This window comes from Tachysurus fulvidraco, chromosome 13 (assembly GCF_022655615.1).
Source record: "Tachysurus fulvidraco isolate hzauxx_2018 chromosome 13, HZAU_PFXX_2.0, whole genome shotgun sequence".
NCBI classification, from domain to species: Eukaryota; Metazoa; Chordata; class Actinopteri; order Siluriformes; family Bagridae; genus Tachysurus; species Tachysurus fulvidraco.
The window spans coordinates 19,362,731-19,386,060 of record NC_062530.1 but is presented as its reverse complement, the minus strand read 5'-3'; the positions used below and the strand labels follow the sequence as shown (position 1 = coordinate 19,386,060).

Here is a 23,330-nt window from a genome sequence, read left to right as displayed (position 1 = left end):
AAAATTAAATGTCTGGGGATGGCGAGTAGAAATTTGGCTCAACAAATCCTGTTTACATAGTTTCGCATCGTATTTCACAAGTCGAATACAAATTTAATAATTTCTCAGTCATTTTAATTCGAAATCCAGTGCTGGTTTGATTGTCAAGCAGCTCAGGGACAGCATTAGTTTCACTTTCTATACCTCTTTGCGGTTGATGGTTTATATGACGATATGCCAGATAAATAAACCAAGATTAATAAAATGTAAGTTATATAGCAATAGTGAAGTATTGCGACTGGTTGGTTGAATGAAGTAGCAAAGAAACCGCAGTCCCACCTACTTGGTTTCTATTTACTTTCATGGCCAAAGTTCACTGATGGGATGGAAGCTGTACAGAAGATTTTCTTTCCTCTTCCCTGTCCTTATGTGGTTTTTGTAACAACATTGGATAAAAATCGTAAATGCACTGGCTTAATTGTAGATATTGGTGCTTTGCTTAATTAAGAAGATACCCCAGTTTGTGTTTGATTACGTTGACTCTAATGACATTATAGACTACAGCATGGGTAAATATGTTTTTGGTTGTTTTGTTTTGCCATTGTTTTAATTTTGACTAAACATTAACCCATTCCGTCACATCATTTGTTTTGTGTTTTTACATTGTTCGTGTTTTATCTTTTTGTCCCTGCAAGTCTGTTTATGTTCCTCATGCATTGGCGTTCAAGAGATCATATGCCACAAAGGTAGTGTGTTCATTTGCATTGGTCCACCCGCTCCGAGCATGCTTCGGTCTATAACTCACCTCTTATCTACCCATCCACATGTCCCTGCGTTACTGTATTACTAACAGCCTCCTTTATATAAGCATGAATCTCTGGCACCCCTTTACTGCTGGAGAATGCAACTGCGTTTGTGTTCACCTGATTTTTCCACAAGGCTTTTAGCTGATCTTCACTCTGCACTGTAATTTTCACCGGTTCCTATTTGCTCCGTGGCTGATTACAGAATGCTGAATCCACGTGAAGGGCAAACTTGTCGCCTCTCTCCAGCCCTGTTTTCTGTTTTCTACTTCTCTCTTTGCAATTTAAAACAGAGAATAAGTGCATATTTACTAAACACAAATGATAATAATGCAGAATTTCTTTTATAAATTAAAGGCAATTGAGTTTACTACGGCCATAACTTTTTTTTTCTTCAGATGTTAGTGTAGAACTGGCCCTGGAAGTTCACACTAAAGCTTGATTTCTCCTTGCACTTTTGTTTAACGGTTCGTGTCCCCCCCCCCCACACACACACACACTTTTTTTTTTTATTGCAGAAGACATACACAGAGGAAGAGCTGAATGCCAAGCTCACACGCAAGGTCCAGAAGGCAGCTCGGCGTCAGGCAAAGCAGGAGGAGCTCAAGCGGCTCCACAGGGCTCAGGTGAGGCTCTAAATTGTGAATTTTTTATTTATTTTTTTTCAATAAGAGGGAATTGAAATATAATAGAAAATTAGGGATTATCAACTGAGAAATCAGAGCCTTGATTATGGGTCTGTTTCTTCCACTCAGATCATTCAGAGACAGCTCGAGCAGGTGGAGGAGAAACAGAGACAGTTGGAGGAGAGGGGAGTGGCAGTGGAGAAGGCTCTGCGAGGGGAAGCAGGTACCTTACATTTTTTTGTTCTTATCCAAGGTTCTTTGTCATGCCACTTCTGTATACCCTTCCTTTTAGCTCGAACATTCACTACGGACAATTTAGCAGTACGATATTTTCAAGAACTGTTTCCTACAGTTATACCAGTCATGTTTGGTGTTCAGTTTTGCTTGAGACATTTTCAGTCCAATTTTGCTGTAATATTTTGTTAGTCTGTGGACAAAACAAATTATCGAGCAATTTTAACATAATCCCTGATCACATTTAAAGCAGAAATCAACTGCACCAGTTTGAATATTTTTATTCATATTTTTTTGCCCCAAGTATTTACATTAAAAATGCACGCTTTTGTTTTTATATAATGTTTAGCACATGATGAAAATGATGTTTTTGTTAACATTAATAAGAAGTAAAGTTTATCTTCATTTACTGGTTGTTAAGCCTGGTTGTTAAGGAAAGAAAATGAAACTGGTAATCACAGTTATTTGCATGAAAATCATCAGAATTGTGACCAGACTTTTCAGAAGCTAGGCTCCAGGAAGTCTTGGGTTTGTGTGTTCACTTCTTCAGTCCATACAGATGCAGAGGATGGCGGAAGGATCTGTGTTTCTAAAACTCATTGTGGCTTTATCCCATATTTTTATATGTTCTTCACATTTAAGTCATGTTTTACAAATCAAGAAGCACATGACAAGGGACTATCAAGGATTTAAAAGTTGCTGGGACAGATCAAGTCCATTCTAGTTGCTATTTTCTGGACCATAAATAATGTCGGTTTCATGAGACTTATTTTAATAGATATTTAGAATTAGTACATTTAATTAATAAGTATAACTGAACCTGTACCTACTGAGAAATATACAGTATATCAAAAGCTTTATTTGTAGTTCGTGATCAATACTATTTCCTTGCTGATCGTTTTGCTCTTGTTTACATCCCCACTTCCTGTTCAACTGAAAATCTGAACATGCTTCTTAACCTCTCTATCCTTCACTCTCTTTTAAGGGTTACATAAAGGTTCTAGTGTTAGCCCTAAACAGCGCAAGAGGCGCTCAGGTATCCATGCCGATAATGTTAGTAGGTGTTAAAAGTCTTTGTTCGTGACCTCATCTCTCCTGATTTCTCCTCATGTGTGTTTCAGCTGCATGAAACCGATTGTGTGTCTAACATAGATTTGTGTGCCCTTTCACTGGATGTGTTAAAAGCAGAGTGCTGTATTTATAATACAGTGACCAACATACACAATATATTGATATTGATTTTTTTTAAATTGCACTTGAAGAATGACCGGGAGTCATCAGATACAGGGGTGTAATGGGGTATATGGTCTATACTGGTCTTTTACCATTAGTTTTATTTCATACACAAAATATATGGATTCATATCGTTTAGACTGGGCGAAACATCTCGCTAAACATATTTAATTTAATAACCTTCCCAGATCCGGGCCTGTGGCAGGGCACAGCAGCACACATCAGCAAATCTATGTGCCCATTCTGTTGTACTGAGACATGCCGTGCACATGCAACATCTGTATTTCACTTCATGTATATACATATGTACCTACATACATGCACAAATACTTGCGCGCACGCGCACACACACACACACACACATACAGTTTAACATATTCTGCACACTCTATATACAGTATATGGGTACGTGTGGGGTTTGTTTGTTTTTTTTTTCTTTCCAAACACGTGCATGTTTTTTTTTTGTTTGTTTTTGTTTTAAACTTGGACTAGTTGTGCCTGTGCGTTCAGTAACACATCTCTAATATATCCTTATTGTAGACTATTGGGGAGAATCTAATTACAGTGAGATCCTGGACTTGCATCTGGGCGGTATGTATTTCAAACCTGTCGCTTCAGACTAACAATCAGCTAACTCCCCTCTCTTTCTCCCTGTACTTACTGAAGCTCTTCTGTCACTGTGTCTCGCCTTCTTGCCCGTGGATCCAGCACAGATCAGTGTAACCTTATTAGTCGCAGAAAAGCACACACATAGGAACTTGCAGTTCTTTCTAAAATTATAGTATGCAGTGGTTTTTATGTCAGTTGCTTCAAGGAAGCTGAATCACTTGTGAATTAGCTGAATCAACAGAATCAGGTTTTTAGGACTTTTCGGACTAAAATAGATGCCAAGACTTTTGCCTTTTATTTTATGTGTAGTTTAGGGCCTGACCAATATGATATTTCCAGGTACGAGCAAATCCATCCAACTTCTGATAATAGCTGAATACAATATTTTTCAACTTTCAAACAAAACTGAATTTGAAGAAAATTGATTGAGGAGGCTACCAAATGAGGAAAACGAATGGTTTTGTATAAGAAATTGATATTTCGAGTCTTGATTCAGATTCTAATGAATTGCACTTACTCCCAGAGAATAATTCCTGCAACTGATGCCTCTTTTTAGCATACTACGTTATCACTTGTTGAGCTTTCTACAGGTGTTAATATTTCAACATCTGTGCACAACATTTCATCATCGTACACATCTGTAGCATTGATATTTCAACATCTGGATATCAGGAGTCGCTGACAGATAATATTTATCAGAATGGCTATTCATTTGGTCCAACGATAAAGCTAAGATTTCATCATCACTCTAAAACAACAAGCTACATAACAAAATTCACAATGTATTTTCCCCTTGTTTATTCTCCCAATTTGGTCAATTGTCAATTCCCTAACTCCCGTGCATCAGATTCTTTTATATCATACGTCAGCTACCAACCAGCGAGAATGACGACTAACACATGCTTCTTCTAAGACACTTGAAGCTAGCCAGACACTTCCCTTGTTCATGCTGTTTCACATTTCAGCTAACACACTCAGGGGAAAGCTCTATCTGCCCTCTTGCACATACATGAGACCACAGACCGTCATGTTTATGGGTAATCGCTATATCGGTCAGGCCCTAATTCAGGTTACACTTTCAAAAAACTGAGCGAAGCTTGCGCATTGGTTAAACTTTACTAAACAGCTGTTTGCTTTAACCTGCTTTAGTCTGAGCTGCTTATCCTGCACTCTCTCCATCATACCTGCTCACTTGTCCAGGGGCTGTGTATGTGAGTGAGGGTGTACGTGTGTGTTAGAGAGAGAGAGAGAGAGAGAGAGAGAGAGAGAGAGAGAGAGAGAGAGAGAGAGAGAGACCCTCCATCTCTCATGTAATGTTCTTATTTGCTGTGTCCCTGTCCACCTCCACACAGCTGTGCTCCACTGTGTTGTTTGAACTTGTGCTTCTGTTCCATGTTGTAGACGTACCGTCATGTCCTTAGTCACCCACACTGACAGGAGATTGCGTGGAGCTCCGTTTAACAAAAAAAACAAAACATTGAAATCACAAGACAAATCTTTAAAAAAAAAAAAATCCATTTAGTATGACTTGCATTTCACGTGTAGACCTGTATAAAGACCGAGTTCATTTTATCTTTGTATGTGCGATATGTCTTATACTGAGTATTGATGTACATTGCTTACAATACCAAACTAACTTATCTCAGGTAGGTATAACATTTATTTTTTGTTATATACAAAGAAAGGCTATTGTATTACACCGCATGAAGATTTGTATGGCTGGAATGTGAGTTTTGGGTTTTCGGCTTGTTTGAATACATGAAATGGCCTGGGTTTTGGTCTGTTCTTTTGAAACTGGGCATCAAATCATAACCATTAGATGCTGGCTTGATTCATGATGTAGTAGGCAGAAGGCTTTCTATAGAGATCTGTCAGTATTCTACAGCATGTAGTAGCACCTGAGACCGGGTAAAGTCTGAGTTTACTACTAATCAGATTCAGTTTTGCGACGCATTGATCCGGCTGGCTTTCTCGAGCTCAAAGCAGCATTGGAATCTTTGTCCCCTCTGTGATAGTCCCTTGGTGCAGTCCAACATTTCACCTGCTCAAAAGATCATCTCAATATCACTGTCAGCCATATGGACCTGCCTTTTTGCTTGGTCACTTCTCACACACCACCACCAGCACCACCTCTCATACTATTTCACCAGTTTGAGTCATCAGATCAAATGTTTGATACCATTTTCTTTGTGCATTATTCTTTTCCCCTATGGACTGGCACAGAACACACATGCTTTATTTATTATTCAAACATAGCCAGACCAAACATAAATACTGGAATGTAAAGACTTAAGATTTCTTTTTCCATATAGAGTTGAAAGGTTCTCAAGTCGCAGCAGCTCATCGTGTTTACTGTACGCTGTCTTGCATAAGTATTCACCCCCTTGCTGTTGTTACGACCTGGAACTAAAAAAAAAAAATGGAATTATATGTTCTAATGCAACCATGTTCTAATATACCAAGCCAAGTCTCACATGGTCACAATATAAATGCCGTTCTTTTCTGTCTCCGAGTCAGAAGCCTTCCAGGATCAGATGTCTTTCGGGTTCAGTACTCTAAATAATCTCACATCAATAGAAGATTTTCCGTATTGATTTCATTTTTGTATGTATAATCAAAACATAATCACAGCTGAGTGCATTTGAGTTCCAGGTTGTAACACTACAAAATGTGGAAACGTTCCAGGAGGTGAATACTTATGCAAGCCACTGTATTTGGAGTGACAGCAGCTGCATTTGTAGATATAAATCCTATAGTGTTTAGAGGAGTTTTTTCTCTACAGTTTCACTCTTGCTGCCACATTTTCTTTTGCGCTCTCTCTCTCTCTCTCTCTCTCTCTCTCTCTCTCTCTCTCTCTCTCTCTCTCTCTCTCTCTCTCTCTCTCTCCCTCTCCCTCTCCCTCTCTCTCTCTCTCCACACTATACTGCAGCTTTGAGTTTCTCCCCATAGTTCTCTTGCTTTTTTGATTTTTTTCTCCTCACTTCTCTTTCTCCTTCATCTCTCCCTCCCCTCTCCCAAACCTCCATTTTTTTCTCTTTCCTCTGCCCTTTCCTTGTCCGTCACCTCCCTCCTTTGTTCTATCTCTTGGAAGTTGAGCCCTATGTCGGAACCCCTCGCTGGAGACCCCTGTCCTTCTGCCCATGCTGTTCCCCAGAAGGTAACGTAAACTCCGTCTCATCAGGCCGCGTTAGTGTGCCAGCCCGACCTGTGGCCTTTTACCCAGACTGCCCTCTCTGGAGTTGTGGAGCAATACTCCTCCTCCTCTTCCTCCTTCATCCAATCTGTTTACTCCTCTCACCCTTCCTTTCATTCAAACATAATGATTTCCAACAAGAGCAGAAGCAGCATCCAATCGCATCTCTACTTTGATCACTCCGAGTGTGAATTTAATAACTGCATGGTGTACTGTTTGTCATAAAACTAAATAAAAAAAAACAAAAAAACAATCACCCACTCATGTAGCACGTGTTAGCTGCTTCAGTCCTCTGTACAGCTGCATGTTATAACCGTGTGTTACCTGTGTGTTTTGGTGTGTGAACTGTCCATAACCTAAATCAAAGGATTTTCAAACATTTTATAACTAGGAGTCTCTTTAACTCTAACATTAATTTTATGGACCCCTTCAGTACTGATTCATTTCATCAACATTATTTAATTGTTTCTGTCTATTAGGTCCAAACAGTAGGTTAAATTTATTTAAGATTACTTACGGACCAGCTTGTTAGAGTTATTGATATGTAACCCAAGTCAATTCAAGTGATCGGTTTAAGTAACTATTATAAGTAAACAAACTCAGCAGTGAATATAATCTATTGGGATGTGATTTCAATTCAATTCAGTTCAAGTTTATTTGTATAGCGCTTTTTACAATAGACATTGTCTCAAAGCAGCTTTACAGAACATGAACATAGAGCAGAAGGTAAACATAGGTATAATAAAAGAAATAACGAATAATAAGAGAAAAAGAATTAACAGAATAAAAAATAATGTTTTATATATATATATATATAAGAATTAGATTTCTATGCTGTATACAAAGACATTAGTGATTTTGTATAGCAGGCAAAGATACAAGAAAAGAAAATAATGTGACTTAATTTCAGACCATTTTAGATCATCAGTCATGCCATTTTTAAACCCATACACATATGTTTAACATACCTTAAAATAATTCTCCTGAATTTTCAGATTAGATAATATTTGCAAAATCAGGACAATAGTTAAGTATTTTCCTTTGAGCCATCCTTAAAAATATTTTGGTTTGCAGTAACAGTAAAGAAAAAAAAAGGTCATATATATATATATATATATATATATATATATATATATATATATATATATATATATATATATATATATTTTTTTTTTTTATTTTTTTTTTTTTTTTTCAAGTTTCAATGTAAAAAAAAGTACAATTTTGGTGATGGTGATTACGTACAGTAGGTATGACTTTAAACAAATTAGCATATCGTGACGTCACTGACTGGGTCTTCAACCCGTGCCTTTGGGCGCATCATTGCAAACCTCATTTTTATGCAGGCCATATAGACCACAAACAAATTCAAATCTTTGTCAAAAACATGTTTATTGCATGAATTTCAGGTGCATTCATTTGAAGAAAAAATGAGGTAGAATCAAGAAATAAAGAAGCCACTAGATTTCCTTCAAATCAGTCGACACGGTCACGGTTAGACTAGACGGGAGAAGGGATGGGAAAAGATGGGCACAGTTTTTTCAGATCTTTATGCCAAATTAAAGCAGTGTCGAGCTGTTTTAATTCATTTTTTAGATGTATTATGGTGCCCGAAACCGTATGACTTTGAACGGTGACCGCGAACATTTTGTTTACTGCAGCCGCAGCCATCATTACCATTGTCTCTGACAGTGAATGAGAGTATGAGACGAAGCGAACGCACGCCGGCAATTTATATATTTACAATACTTACTAAAATATAATTAATAGTATTTTATTGCTTTTGTATTAGTTGTTTGAAGAGTAAAACAAAAAAATGGTCGGTCTTAACGCAAATTTACAACTGGCAAGTCGGTCGGATTTAAAGTAAAAAATAAAAATAAAAAATTTTGTCGGTCCTAAATTGACAGGGTCGGTCGGGTTACGGCAAACAAGAATATTTTTAAGGATGCCCTTGTATGTATGTATATATATATATATATATATATATATATATATATATATATATATATATATATATATATATATATATATATAATATATATATATATATATATATCTCTCTATTTATTTATTTATTTATTTATTTAGATTTATAATGCAAACAGCTTTAAACACAAATCACAATTAAAATAAAGCCATGGACTCACTTGTATTATAAAATAATTTAGAAATGACAGTAAATCCGTTCTGAATTTTGGAGGGAGTTTTGTGTATATAAAAAGTAAAGCGTGTTTATTTTGCTATAACCAAAAACAACTAAACACTTTTTCTCTCCAAACAAATATGTATATTTATTTATCTTAATTAACAGATATTTGTGGAAAAGTAGTTCGAGAATTCACCACAATTATAATGCAATCCCCCCAAATAAATAAATAAATAATTCTTATCTCAGTACAACTTCTGTTTAAGATCACTACTGATATGATAAGCAGAATTTTCCTTCAATCCCATTACTGTGTATGTATTTCTGTGTGTTTTGCTCTAGAGCTCTGAATGCCTGTGTGTTTTGGTGAAACTGTGCTAACTCTGGTTTTCTCTCTGTGTCTCTTCTTCGGGAGAGAATGGGGCTGAATGTTGTGGAGGCTACTGGCAGTGCGTGTCTACTGGATAAGTTGCGCCTCTCAAAACGTGTCATCCAGTTTGTCTCTGTCTCTCACATCGTACTTGTGTCTGAAGAACTTTGCTTTGCCTCTCTGTAGGCCTCTCTCAGCAAACACAACCATTCGGTTTTTGTGTGTACACTGTTTTTCCTCCACTGTCCATGTCCATGCTGCATCCAGATTTGCTTGGCTCCTCTGATCTTTTTGCGTGAGTGTTTGGGATGTTAAAGGGACTGTCACAGGCATTTAGGACTGTACTAGCATGGATCGACGTGTACAGTCGGCCAACTTTGCAGCTAGTGATTTCAGAATTGCATGCCGCATTATTTATATCCATGCACACAAATGTTTTGCTAACTTTTTTTGTTGTTGTTGTTGCCGCGTAGGATCAAGAATGTGGATCTTCCCAGTCAGTAGTATTTGGTATTTGCAGTTAGATTGGGTTGAGCTTGATTATATACCACAGCGCTGTTGAATTCTCAATTCTGACGGGCCAGAAGATTATGAATTAATTTTCTATAACATCATTTTAGAGAGTAGTGACAGTTAAGTGTTATATTAATTCGCTTGAATATGTTAGTGTTTCTATAGTAACAGTTTAAAAATAAATGTAAAAAAATCAATGATATGGTAAAACTTTCACTTTCTTTGAGTGAAAGTCTCCAGTGTCCGCAGTTTGTAGCCGCTACATCTGTTACTTTAAGTTTCCAAAATGGCTGAAGATAAAGAAAAAGGTCTTTTATAGCAGTAACAACAAGCGGAATAACAGGAATGAACTTGTTTCATGGACATTCCACAATGTTAGGTGTAACCCTATGGATAAAACTATGGATAAAAAGTGCAACGTCCCCTTGTTTAATACATGAACAAATTGTAATCACTTGGAAAGCTACTGTGGTAAAAGATTAATAAAACATTTGGCCATGTGCTGTTAAAAGGAAATAATCAAGCTCTGGTGGTAGCAGTGTGTTGTACTTTAATAAAAAATGCGATTGTTGACAAAATGCTTTGCGTCACGCCGCATCACACCACCCTCTCTTTGATTATTTTCTTTTAAAAGCATACCCTATTGTGTTTTATTACTTTCATATAATCAAGCCTCTGTTACAGTTTGAAGGCCGTACGAAAGGTTGAATGAAATGTAAAATACTATTTATTTACATGTGGTGTTCTATCTTTCTGAGTGCATTCTTTGGTCCTTGGCTAGAAGCATAAAATGGAACTGCTACCTGACTAAAAGAAATAAAACAAATTAGACTATAAGCTCAACCTTGTCAAGAACAGAAAGAACCAGAAGTGCAATCTAGTGTTTCAATTGCTCTCAGATGTGCTTTTAAAATTAGAGCTCTTATCTCCACGCCATCTTCTGTGAACTGACCAGTCAGACTTGACTCCAGGTCAGCGCTCTTGCTCCTGACCCACTCCTCCTTCTCCCTATACCGTCATTCCCTAACGAGAGGCATCCCGGCTTGGCTGTCATTGCATTGTCAGTGTGTGTGTGTGTCCATGTCGAAACTCTGTGTGACGCACTGGACGTCTGGAAGTTTCCTCACCCTTTCATGCTTTGCTTCTTTCAGGAATGGGCAAAAAGGACGACCCGAAGCTGATGCAGGAATGGTTTAAGCTGGTGCAGGAGAAGAATGCCTTGGTGCGCTATGAGTCGGAGCTGATGATATTGTGAGTAATCCAACACCAAATCTGAATCACCTTCATGTTGAGCTTGAAAGCTTTTGGGGTTTAAGATCATTAAGGGAATGTTTTTTTTAAAGGGTGGAATAGATAGTGTGGTTGTTAAAAATTGTAAATTCTTTCATGCTGTCGTGTCTTCAGTGCTCGTGAGTTGGAGTTGGAGGACAGGCAGAGTCGACTGCAGCAGGAGCTAAGAGAGCGTATGGCAATTGAAGGTATGTACTGCTCCTTTATCCTTTAACATGGGGTATTTGTCTACATGGTTAAACAAGGTTAGCGTCATCGTGCTGTTCCAGATGTGCACAGAACATCTACTAATGTGCAAGATTTTGGCATAATAATAATAATAACAATAATAATAATAATAATAATAATAATCTCCATCAAACATTTATTCGCATATGTATCCTATACTGCTCCCATATTATACAGTAATTTAAACTAAGTATAGTTCAGACATCATATTATATCTTGAACCCATGCTACAATAACTATGAAGACTATGGTACTATCTGTGGTTATTTCGATTCATCCTAGTGACTCGAACCTTTTGATTCCTTTCACAAAAAAAGATTTGTTCGTTAAATCGTTCTGTGACCCTTTCCAAAGGTTACACCATTACCCCAGTAGGTGGCACCAGTGTGTGTCTTTTTAGATATAATAAGTCATTTTGTTTATTTACTTTTAGTTTATTCACATTTTAGTGCAGAAAAAGTGGCCTGGTGAATTTATTTCTTTTAAAAAGTCATCAGTTAGTGCTGAACGCCTGCATTGTGTAACACAGTCTTCTGGGACAGCTTCCAGGCTCCCTGTGACCCTGTGTGTAGGGTATGCTTTCCAGAAAATAAATAGATGGATGGATGTTCTCATGTGAAGAATTTGTGCATGCATTTCTCTGTCTAGACCATTTGAAGACTGAGGCAGAGCTGGCCGATGAAAAACGAATCCTGAATGAGATGTTAGAGGTGGTGGAGCAGAGGGACTCTCTGGTGGCTCTCCTGGAGGAGCAGAGACTCAGGGAGAGGGAAGAGGACAAAGACCTAGAGTCTGTCATGCTCTCCAAGGGCTTCAACCTCAACTGGGCTTAGAAGTAGCAGAAAATCCACTCAACATGATCTTCACAACATCACCATGAGGAATGTAAGGACTCGATTGAGTCTGCCTGCCTCTCTCTATGACATTGATGCATCATTCTGATGTTTACGAGTCATCCTGGCTCGGCTCAGGGTCGGTCTCTTCACCTGTCTTTCTTTGCGCTTCAGTGGAAGTCCATTCAAGCCTTTGTGTCTGTACGAGACATTTTTTCGTGTTCTTTGGTTTCAGAAAGGGAATAAACAGGGACGTCAGAGACATTCGAAAAGAAACACGGCTTTTGTAGAATGTGCTGGTCAGCAGCTGTTACAGAGGAGAGAGATCATTGGACTCAATATCTATACTTTTTTTTTTTTTACCTTGACTACTGAGTGAAAGTAGAAATATACTATAGAAGAAATGCCTTTGCTACCCACAATGCAATGTGGAGACATGATCAATGGCATTTTTATTTTTTGCCACAATCTATTTCAAACAATTCATTTGACCAGAACTGTTTAGTAATGTATTTATTCTACTTGTTTTACAGTAAAAGCATGCAATGAATTTTTTTGCATACTAAAAAGAATCCTCACGTGTTCTTTATTAAGTTATGATCAGGAATTGGTTCGTTTTATTCTCCCATTAGCCAACTCATATCAGGACTAAAGGAAATCTAAGTAATCCAAGTATATCATATTGTACATAAGACTTGGCCTTTAGCTCATATTCATTGGTGATACACTCTTGGTGAAGCTTCTCATGTACAGTGTCTAGTGCTGACTCCTTGTTCTTTAAGGGATCTTACACTTATGTATGTGTAAGTTTACTTACAGCTCTCTGAAATTAATTTCCACCTGCCCACTACAGTTTACAGGAACAGAGGAATATTGTGCAAATATATTCACTCATGGAAATGCACATGGGCAATTGCAATATCAATGTTTTTAAAGATATCTCAGTCTAGACAGTGCATGAGAAAGTAATATACAATTAGATCAATGATATGTGGGCTACAGTATCTTTGTTTTGTTTTTTTAGAATCCCTGACTTTTATTTGATATCAGATATCAGTACGCCTAAGCATCTCAGTTACATCATTTGTCTCCTGGATTGCTGAGACTGAGCAAATCCACTTTGTGTCTTCATACTGGGATGAAAATCAGAAACTGCATGCACTGGTTGTGTAGCAAATTTGCCTTTCCCACTTATTGTCCTATTTACATCCACAATGTTTACTCGCCTTTACCAAGATTTTTTTTTAATGTATTTGTTTTTATAAAAAGAAAAACATTTTTTACTACATGTGGACATTCACATATCACTAATACACAGCAAGAAATCTTCGTACATTTGGCAGAATCATTTGTAATGCCTTTGGACAAACTATGTGTTTCGGTCACATACTACGTAGGTCGACTGTACTTGTATTTTAGCTTGGTCATCATTACCCTGTATAGTTTTACACAGACTTTTGTATGTATGTACAAGATTACTGTGAGCAAAAAAGTTACATTCAACGTAAAAGCCTAGTTATTTAGACTGTGTAAATTGTTTTACAGAGTTTATTGGTATTTATTAACATGTGTGAAAATGTATTATATGTAAAGAAAACAAAAACCTAATTTTTAAAATTGTATGTTGTCAATTCTTGACATGTGTAAATGCTTTCTGGTAGCTAATCTGCATATAAGACTTTGGATGTATGTTGGAAGGTAATAAAAATGATTTTGTTCCTCAGTTTCTGTATGACGCTTTGTTCTTGTTTAAAATATGCCACGTATCCTGTTCAAGAAACAAGACAAAATATGCAGATAGAAGTTTGACAGAGGTTTGAGAAACAAGCCCTTTAAGTTCTTCATCTGCCTTTAGGGTAGTGAGAGCTCCACTAATTCATTTAAAGGTTACTTAACAGTAACTCCTTGAAATCTAATAAAATGGGCTTTTATTTATTCTCTACAAACATCAGCTGATGAATATCAACAAAAGGACTATTATTGGCCCACATGTATAACCTCTTATCTTCCTGCGCATGCGCGGACGAGTTTAGAACGAGTCGACTCTTTGAACTAAATACCGATTCATTGAGGCAGTTCACATATACGAGCCTTTTTTTTCTTTTTTTGATTAATCGTGTTAATATATCGCAAGTTTGAATAAAATTTCGTTGAACTGTTTTGCTAAACTGATAAGCTAAACCGAGTGAATCACAGAACACCATTGGGGTAACGTGACGTAGCACGTGTTGTATTACGCAGACGCGGAAGTTAAAAAAAGGCTAATAGAGGTGCGTTATTAACAGTTTAGGAATTCCGCCTTTACTTGGCCATCTTTATTCTTTATCTTTATCTTTAATGGAGTTGCTTGTTCACGTCCAAAGAGTTTCTTTCTTGAAGTTTTTGCTACATTACTTATTGTCGCTATATTTATATAAAAATAAAACGAAAATGAAGTTTACTTACACTGTTAAAACCACCCGTTTTCGTGCACACTGTGTAGCTGACGTCACACTCAGTAAAGCGCTGATAAACCCACCACCAGAAGAGAAGAAATCCGGTCCGGGTTTTACTGCTGTCTCAGCTTTAAGCTGAATGTACTTTTCCTTGAATACAACTTTTCCTTGTGAACCTTTACAGCCGTGTAGGAAATAAAAACAAATAAACAGTCTTTTGCAATGATTGCTGCTAGTTTCAGAGACTGTGCGGTAAGAGGTTTGTTTTGTTGTTGTTGTACCTTTACTAATGAGTTACCTGTAAATGTGTGTATTGTGTAGCATGTTTATATAAATAAGGCATATGACTGGACCATAATAAGCGTTTAGAATACTAATTTACTAAGATACTAATTGTACTTCTATTTGTTTACATTATTCATAACACAGCACTTGTAATACATATGTATAAGAAATAGAGGAAAGAAATCATGTTGTGATGTTTTGTTAAAGGTTATAAATCTTGCCTATATTTTTTAGACTGCTTTTATTTGTATTTGTATGTTTTTTATTTTTATTTATTTTATTTTTATTATATTTATTTTATTTGTATTATATATATATATATATATATATATATATATATATATATATATATATATATATATATAATTTTTATTTATGTTTTTATTTTTATTTGTTTTCCACAGGCTTGGAGGTCAGAAGGCCTCCCACTGTCCACCAGCAGCAATGAAGCCTGTAAATTATATGACTCCATACTTACACAGGTAACTCATATCTCCAAGCAGTAAGTACAGTATACTTCAGTAATAAAAGCGTAATAAAGATTCAGCAGAAAACATAGATGTTAGAACTTATCTCGAACAGCTTGACTAAGGACTTTGGTCTGAATCATTGCTTTTCTGTGAAAACTTTGTGTACTGTGTTGCAAGTTTTCAGATAGAGTTGATTGCGAAAGTTTGCATCAGTGATTTCTGTGCAAGGAAAATAGAAGCTCTGTTTGACTATTTCTGTACCAAAAAAAAAAGACCATTAACATTCAAGGACACGAAAATGGATGGAGGAATAGTATCCAGTTCAGAAAGGGAGATACAAACTTTTGACCTAATCTACATTATTTGACTGTTACTTAGAATAATAAAGTAGGGCAAACAAAATGGCTTGATGATATAAACTTTATTTTTTTTATGTTCACTGTATTAAGGATGTACACATTATTTCACTCTGTTATATAAAGTGCTTTGAAAAAGCTTATTTTAGGGCAATGGATTTCTGCAGGCCTGTATATTTTAGTACTAAAACCTACTATAAAATCACATCCTCCCATCTGCTAGTTAACAGGTTCTTCCTGAGAAATCACTGAGAAAATCTGGATGGCAGGAATACTCTAGAGCATGTTTTAAGAAGCAGTAATTTATGCATGCTCAAATTCTCAATCCAATGTCATTTCCTGTGTTCAGTATGTAACATGGCGTAATGATGAGACCCTTGGAGGAATAGAAGGATGTATGGCAGCAGTCCAAGCAGCTGACCCGGACTTTGGTATGTGAAACAGAGATTATAGTATGTGCTAGAAATCGTGTGTGCTTATCACATATATGTACAGTATACTGACATAAAACTTTATCTCTTAAACAGTGATGATATACTGGTTGTGAATATCATTATTACATTTTACTATGCCATGCTCATGCTACCTGTATGTTCGTGCTAGTTTTACCTTTTTACGCTCACTTTACTGCAGTGATGGGTCATGTGATCAGTACTGGACTTCAGTTGGTGGGGACAGGCAGTTCAGTGCTGCGGGACCAAATGCTGGCCAGTGCCGTGAGCAAAACGGTGGATCTGGCTGGGTGCCAGGAGCTCACAGACCGAGAAAAACAGCATGTCAAAGCCATCGAGCTTTTCGCAAAAGGGTGATTCTAGATTGTTTACATTCTGCCCAGACTCTGCTGACGATCTAGATTATTTAATATATACAATATTTCATCTTCTGCAGAAAACCTTTATACCAACCAGCCATTCAGTAATAACTAGGCAGAGAGTTCCCTTTCAAAGTATCAATGAAAATAGCTTCAGACTGTTTATACATGTTCCGTAGGGCTCCTTACTTTTGCGCCATCTCCGCTTTTTTATTGGCTGGGTGAAATACTAATATGTTAACCAAATCTCACTTTTCTATTTCACACAATCTCTTCTGTAATAATTCCTTAATTATCGTGGCTGTAATTAAATAAAGAAAGGCAAACAGCAATATAAACAACATGTCATGACACATGAGAAGAGAAAAGTCTGATTGTGATGTGCATTTAATGCTGCTGTTGTCTAGCTGATAAGTACAACAATAACACATTTATAACAATAACACAGACCTGCGGCACTATTTCTAAAAAGCCATATACAATACAAAGTCAGAGGCTAACAAAAATGAGGTTGTGTTTTTCAGAGCCCTGGCTAAGGCCTGTGATGTGTGGGAAGATATTCTGGTGGAGCACCCCACAGACATGCTAGCTTTGAAGTTTTCCCATGATGGCTTTTTCTATCTGGGTGAGCAGACTCAGATGAGAGACTCTGTGGCCAGGGTTCTTCCCCACTGGAAACCACACATGCCTCTCTACAGGTAGCACACATCCTATACAGAGTCCAGATGATAAATAATCTATAATACAAAAAGAATGTGGATACGTGACCAGTTACACTTATGTGTTTGTAATAGGTTTAGTCCCTGCTTTGCATGTATAAAAGCCTTTACTCTTCAGGGAAGGCTTACACTTAGATTTTAGAGTATATCTGGATTTGTGCTCATTCAGCCTCAAAAGCATTAGTGAGTTCAGGTCCTGATGTATGAGAATGTCTCAGGGTCAGAGAGATACATGAGATTGTCTACACCAACCTTGGCACAGCATGGTGTTATGCACTTTGCTTTGTGCACACGGGCATTGTCATGCTAGAACAGGTCTGGAGCTCTTCAGTTCCTGTAAAGGCAACTTATAAATGCTGCATCTTACAAAGGTCTTCTAGACAATTGTATGCAAAAGCTTTGGGTTAGGCTCATATTTGGGTCTGATGGTCAAGTGTTCACATACTTTTGACTATCTAAAGTGTATCGTTTTACATTCATTTTTCATCGGTTTTTCTGTCCCTGAATGCATCCCTGTGTTTTTTTTAGCTATCTAAAAGGCCTGTATTCATTTGGACTTCTTGAAACTCATTTCTATGACCAAGCTGAGAAAGTAGCAAAGGAGGTAACGATTTATTTCTTTGTACAACTAACAAAAGTTTTTGCATTACGTTTTCAATAGATTTTACGTCTGTTAGACATAGTTGCTGTATGACAGGCTTTCTTTTATTACATTTCAATAAATACGCAGTTTTGAATATATTGTTAAAAAAATAATATGATGAGTGAGTAAGAGGAGAGAAAAGATCTTGTACATTATGATGTTCCTGAGTGGCTGCATGTCGCCCTGACAATCCTGTAATAAAGTCATAAACTTGTAGTCAGCAGTGTGTCAAGGTGTCAGGTCATAATTGATGGGACTTTTGTACCAAATGTAATATGCCAGACCAGATGCCTTACAAAATCACATAAAGAAGTATGAATGGCAAGATGAGAGAGCATGAGAGGGTAAAGAGACAGGAGTGAGTTAGTGCCAGAGTCTGAGGCTACACTATAAGAGGAGAAGCTGATCAGGAATAATGGAGTTTTAGCTTATTTTTGGTGAACAGCTAAGGCATTTGTTTATCCTCTAATTTGGTTAGAAGCTACTGAATTATAGATGAAATGCAATACTTGTGAACTTTGTATCATTACCCAGCTGAGAAATTGTTGAGCTAGAGAACTCATGATGGCCATAAGTGAATAATGGGATATGTTTATATCTTAGCATTTCTATTATATTGGGTGAGGATGAGTTGTTTGAGCCTTCATTTTTTGTTCAAGCTGGAGAAAAATATACATAGTTTTAAAAGCAAAATGTATAGGCACTGGTCAGGTTCATTTAGAAATTTGTAACACAGCCTAGATTACTTTCTGTATATGTGCTCACCCACAGCTGTGAGGTTAGTGTGTTCAGAGGAAGATGAGTGCAGGACAACCAACAATTTTCTTTAAGTAACTTTTATCAAACATTTCTATCCGCGAAGGTGAAAATCCAAAAACTTACATCCTGTATTTTTTAAGTATAGAGTATTTTATTATAAATTATTTCAGTTAGATACATTATATGCATTGTGTAAATGTATCCATTTTTATTACATGTATATAATTTCTGAGCTAATTTGTTGCCCTGACATATGGCCCAGGGTCTTGCTTTAACTCGTGAGGATGGCTGGTGTGTCCACTCTGTAGCCCATGTTCATGAGATGAAGGCAGAAATAGAGAAGGGGCTGAAGTTTATGGCATCCACTGAGAAAGACTGGGTGGTCTGTATTTAACGTTGTGTATTTATTCAGTATTTCTGACAATACAAAATCTTTTTATTAAACCCCCTTATCTTTCATTATAAAGGTGTGTGACATGTTGGCATGTCATAACTACTGGCACTGGGCACTTTATCACATTGAGAAGGTAAGCTTTCATAATGACAATCTCCATCCATCCATCCATCCATCCATCCAACTCTGTTGTGGCTGTTTTGTATTGTATTGTTATGAGTTATTTCTTTCAGTGATAATGACAATCTTCAGTCATCCATCCATCCATCCATCCATCCATCCATCCATCCATCCATCCATCCATCCATCCATCCATCTATCTATGTTGTTGCTTTGAGTTTTTTATTGTTTTGCTTTGAGTTTTTTTATGTGATATGTGTATGCTAATGCCAAGCAAAGTGTGTTGGCACTATAGTTAAGTATGAAGCCTTCTTGGAAAACCCACCGGATGCAGCTAATTTAAGAAATCAGCCAAAAAAAAATTTTTTCTGCAAATGATGTACATCTACTCTAAACATAGGTTTTACCAAAATTATGTAGATTGCATATATATTTTTGGTTTCTTTATAATCTTGCTTTGGCTTTCTGCCTGCAAAGATGTTTGGTAAGGAGTTGGTTTAATGTGGTTAGTTTACAGTCAGTCTGCATTACTGTAAGTTTTAAAGACTCTTATTGCAAACACTGCAAACATTTAGTTCTTACAGATTTACCAGGAATGGTTTTTTTTATATTTAGACTAGGGTATGCAAAAGAATCTTAAAATCACAATTTTCCATCTTTCTATTTGTAGGTATAATCAGAATTTACAATGCTATACATTTTATACATAATTAAGCTGTGTTTAAATAAGAAATTTGATTTCAGGAAAGTCTGGAATTTTCATAAAACTGCATATATTGTAGAAATTTTCCACATATAACCATTTCTTAGGTCTCTCATCTAGCAAATTGACACATGTACATGTTAAAGTTACAAATGTTTTGTATTCAGTGTACATGCAGTTTTAAATGATTGATTTCCATGTTCTATATTATGTGTTTTTTTGTTTTTCAGGGAGACTATGAAGCAGCATTAAAAATCTTTGATGAGCAGGTTAGTGGTGTAACAATTGCTCATGGATGTGTACAGTATGTACTTGCAAAGAGCACTGATGTATTGTGTGCGTGCGTGTGTGCGTGCGTGTGTGCGTGTGTGTGTGCAGTCCAGGGAGTGGTAAAAGCAAAAGTATGTTTCATGCAGAATGTAAAAAGGCTAAGAGAAATTTAAAATTTAAAGATTAGCATTGGGTTTTATTATGAGGGTAGGAACCTGAATAAATGGCCCTGTTTCCACCCTGTTCTTTCATGTATGTTTGTTTTGTATCTTGATCAGATTTAACCATGTGCATTTACTACACAAATGATGACTTACTACACCACTGAGTACCTTTGTAGGATTTTACATTAATAATGTGGCCCATTCATTATTATTTATGATTCTCCCAAACATCTCAGGTATCCCATCGCTGTGTAAAGTCAGGAGCCATGCTGGACACAGTGGATGCCTGTTCGCTGCTCTACAGGCTGGAAATGGAGGGTGAGACACTATTTGGACACTGAAAATACTACGATAATTCTATCTCTGATGGAAACATTGTGTGAATGTCAGCTATTTGTGAAATTTTCATATTACGACCCTTCAGGAAAATTATGGTCAGAATTATGAAAATCTGATATGAGTAAGAGATGTGTACTTTTGACATGTACAGTATATCTTTATACTTAGTTTTCACAAGAGGCCCTGTCCCATTAGCCAGAAACAAAACAACAGATCATAAGTGATGCACCACTATAAAAAGTTTGATGTTGGTCCTGTGTACCGTTTATTTAATAACTGTTGTATTTTTTTCCACCCACATTGTACGTTCTTTTTTTGCCCTGTTAGAAATCAAATCAAGTTCAAGTTTCTTTATTTGTCATTTCGCTCCATTTTGGGACATGCAGTGGAACGAGATGTCAAATCATTGTGTGTAATGTATATTTTACAGTTGTTTTTTGCACATTGCACAAAGGGTGCCTATAATTATGGAGTTAACTATACATATTGTTGGTAAGTTGATCTTTGGCGTAAGGTTTGCTTATGGGCCATGTCTACAGAAACTCCTTGCTTGTAGACTTATTGTTCTGACTTATAAGTAGAAATGAGGTCACATGGCCTTGTGTGTACTCCATCTGCAGGCGTGAGTGTTAAAGAGCGTTACCGGGAGCTGTTGCAGGTAACTGATCCCCACTCTGAGGACCATACTCTTCTCTTTAATGACCTGCACTTCCTTATGGTGTCTTTGGGCTGCAAAGAAACAGGAATCACACAAAGACTACTGGAGAGCCTGCGAGAGTTGGCAAAGTAAGATGCTTTTCACTTCTACTCCCACAAATAATGTGTGAGGGTTTTTGGGATTTATCGAGAGAACCAACCCACTGGGTGTGAGAGTGAGAATTACAAGTGTCTCTACATGTTGTGTAGCAGCCCTCAAACTAAAGTTCACACTGACATTGGTTCTATGATGACCATCTTTAGTTATTTTATTATGTGGATAAAAAAAATCAGAAAGTGAACAAGGCTCAGGAAGATGTCCTTAAGCATCTGTTCAAAACTGGTATTATTTCTCCAGGGAGCAAAAGTTTCACATGATCCTGTCCTCTGCGTGACTTCTGCCAAAGTTTAACTTTGAGCAAATTTTGGAGGATACTTCAGAATAGACACAAGATTAAAATATACCACAATGCGTTTATGATTTTTTTGAGTGGAATGCTAGTTTCTGGAATGACACTGGGTAGTAACCTAACTTTGGAAATGATATGATATATATTATAGTATATATCTTTTACTGTGGCTAATGCTTTTGTCTAATTTCTATACAGAAACCCTGAAGAAAACCATCAGCATCAGCTTGCTAGCACTATTGGGATACCCATGTGTCAGGCCTTGGTGGAATATGATGAGGGAAACTACAGTAAGACCGTGGAGCTGCTTAAACCTTTAAGATACTGCTTCACGAAGATAGGGGGCAGTGATGCACAGGTCAGGCTCAGCACAGCCTAGATTTCCACAAATTTGTGCCCCATACCAAACACAATAATTTGGATTGCATGCATTGTGATTGTATTACAATTGCTAAGAAAAATTGCTTTTTTTTATAATTTTTTAAAATAATTTTTTATAATATTATTATTATTTTTTTTAAAGAGGGATGTTTTCAACCAGCTACTCATCCATGCTGCAATGAAGTCACAAGACAAACACCATCAAAGATTTGCCAGGTGATACATTGCTCGTAACCTGATTATCTGCAGAATACATTCCACACACTGGCTTTAAGCGTAATGAACTGTTCTGCAGTGTGTGTGTGTGTGTGTGTGTGTGTGTGTGTGTGTGTGTGTGTGTGTGTGTGTGTGTGTGTGTGTGTGTGTGTGTGTGTGTGTGTGTACACACCATCCAGTTATTTATCTGAATCCAATTTTCCAGGTGCCTGCTGGTTGAAAGAGATGCAGTGAGAATGAACTCCCCTCTCACTGACCGACTCATCCAAAGAGCCCACTCTCTACACATTTAACTGCTCAGGACATCTACTACCCACACATTTCTTCACCTGTTACCACTTAAATTGAAACTACTGCTAAATCGCATTAATATACTCGGTCAAACTGAGATATCTTTTGCATTATTAGACACAGAGCTGTTGAAATTTTTCCAATCGAATTCAGGGGTGTTGACTACATTTCTGTAACAGCAGCTCTGAAAATAGTTTTGACTGCAAGGCAAACCACAGGTATATATTAATGCGCATGTTCTAATACATTAGGGTTTCCATGGTAACAGCTAGCACAGGGAATTTTATTGTGGATGCAGCATATAAATGAAATAGAAAAAGCACACTTTCATTGATGTAGTGAAGTGTCCCGTGATGAGAGATTTAGCTTATATTTTCTCCAGTTTTCTAGTCTCTGGTGTCTTTGTAACATGACAAGCTGCATTTATTTGTCTTATTAATTTTAAGTTAAAAAATGACGCTAGTGTGACTCCCATGAGAGGAACCTGTTCCTTGGACACTCCACAATATTAAATGTAACTTTATTAACAAACATAAAGTATGATAAGTTATTCCTTAATTAAAACAATTTGTTAATCTTGGCATTTTGCTGCAGTCTAAAAAGATTACGCCTCTTTGTACTGTTATTGGAAAATAGCTAAAAATGGAGTGGTGTGATTACCACACTGAAGTTTATTATTTTCCAATAACACCTGTCCCATGTTTTACTCCTTACTTAATCACCGTTACGTCCACACAATAAACAAAAAGATACAGAACAGCATTTAAATAAGGAACCTAAATCTTTATTGAACTTATTTAGAGCTCAT

The 23,330-nt window shown here is 36.9% G+C and overlaps 2 protein-coding genes across 20 annotated transcripts in view; both read left to right on the top strand.

The window, feature by feature from the left end:
- Positions 1-13,783, top strand: part of mical3a (microtubule associated monooxygenase, calponin and LIM domain containing 3a) — an 89,818-nt gene extending 76,035 nt beyond the window's left edge. For 5 of the 16 annotated variants that reach the window (XM_047822381.1, XM_047822380.1, XM_047822379.1 and 2 more), the window contains 8 exons: positions 675-725; positions 1,301-1,408; positions 1,538-1,631; positions 2,628-2,678; positions 3,416-3,466; positions 10,861-10,960; positions 11,114-11,187; positions 11,876-13,783. In XM_047822381.1, the coding sequence (XP_047678337.1) occupies positions 675-725; positions 1,301-1,408; positions 1,538-1,631; positions 2,628-2,678; positions 3,416-3,466; positions 10,861-10,960; positions 11,114-11,187; positions 11,876-12,060 (714 nt within the window). In that variant the 3' untranslated portion in view covers positions 12,061-13,783. Of the gene's footprint in view, positions 1-674; positions 726-1,300; positions 1,409-1,537; positions 1,632-2,627; positions 2,679-3,415; positions 3,467-6,575; positions 6,642-10,860; positions 10,961-11,113; positions 11,188-11,875 lie in introns of all 16 variants that reach the window. The other 11 variants (XM_047822372.1, XM_047822384.1, XM_047822373.1 and 8 more) reach the window with 7 other exon arrangements.
- A 789-nt stretch (positions 13,784-14,572) lies between these two features.
- ttc38 (tetratricopeptide repeat domain 38) lies at positions 14,573-23,102 on the top strand. 4 transcript variants are annotated; one of them, XM_047822388.1, is made up of 15 exons: positions 14,573-14,747; positions 15,185-15,262; positions 15,956-16,037; positions 16,240-16,411; positions 16,942-17,115; positions 17,665-17,740; positions 18,801-18,920; positions 19,006-19,065; positions 19,986-20,024; positions 20,426-20,507; positions 20,856-20,936; positions 21,149-21,314; positions 21,833-21,992; positions 22,158-22,231; positions 22,437-23,102. In XM_047822388.1, exons 1-15 carry the CDS (start codon positions 14,718-14,720, stop codon positions 22,522-22,524), a joined length of 1,482 nt encoding a protein of 493 aa, XP_047678344.1. In that variant the 5' UTR covers positions 14,573-14,717; the 3' UTR covers positions 22,525-23,102. The 4 variants fall into 4 exon arrangements, with proteins under 4 accessions (XP_047678344.1, XP_047678345.1, XP_047678346.1 ...); XM_047822390.1 differs by having other exon boundaries at positions 14,621-14,754; XM_047822389.1 differs by lacking the exon at positions 20,856-20,936.
- Positions 23,103-23,330: the final 228 nt, after the last annotated feature.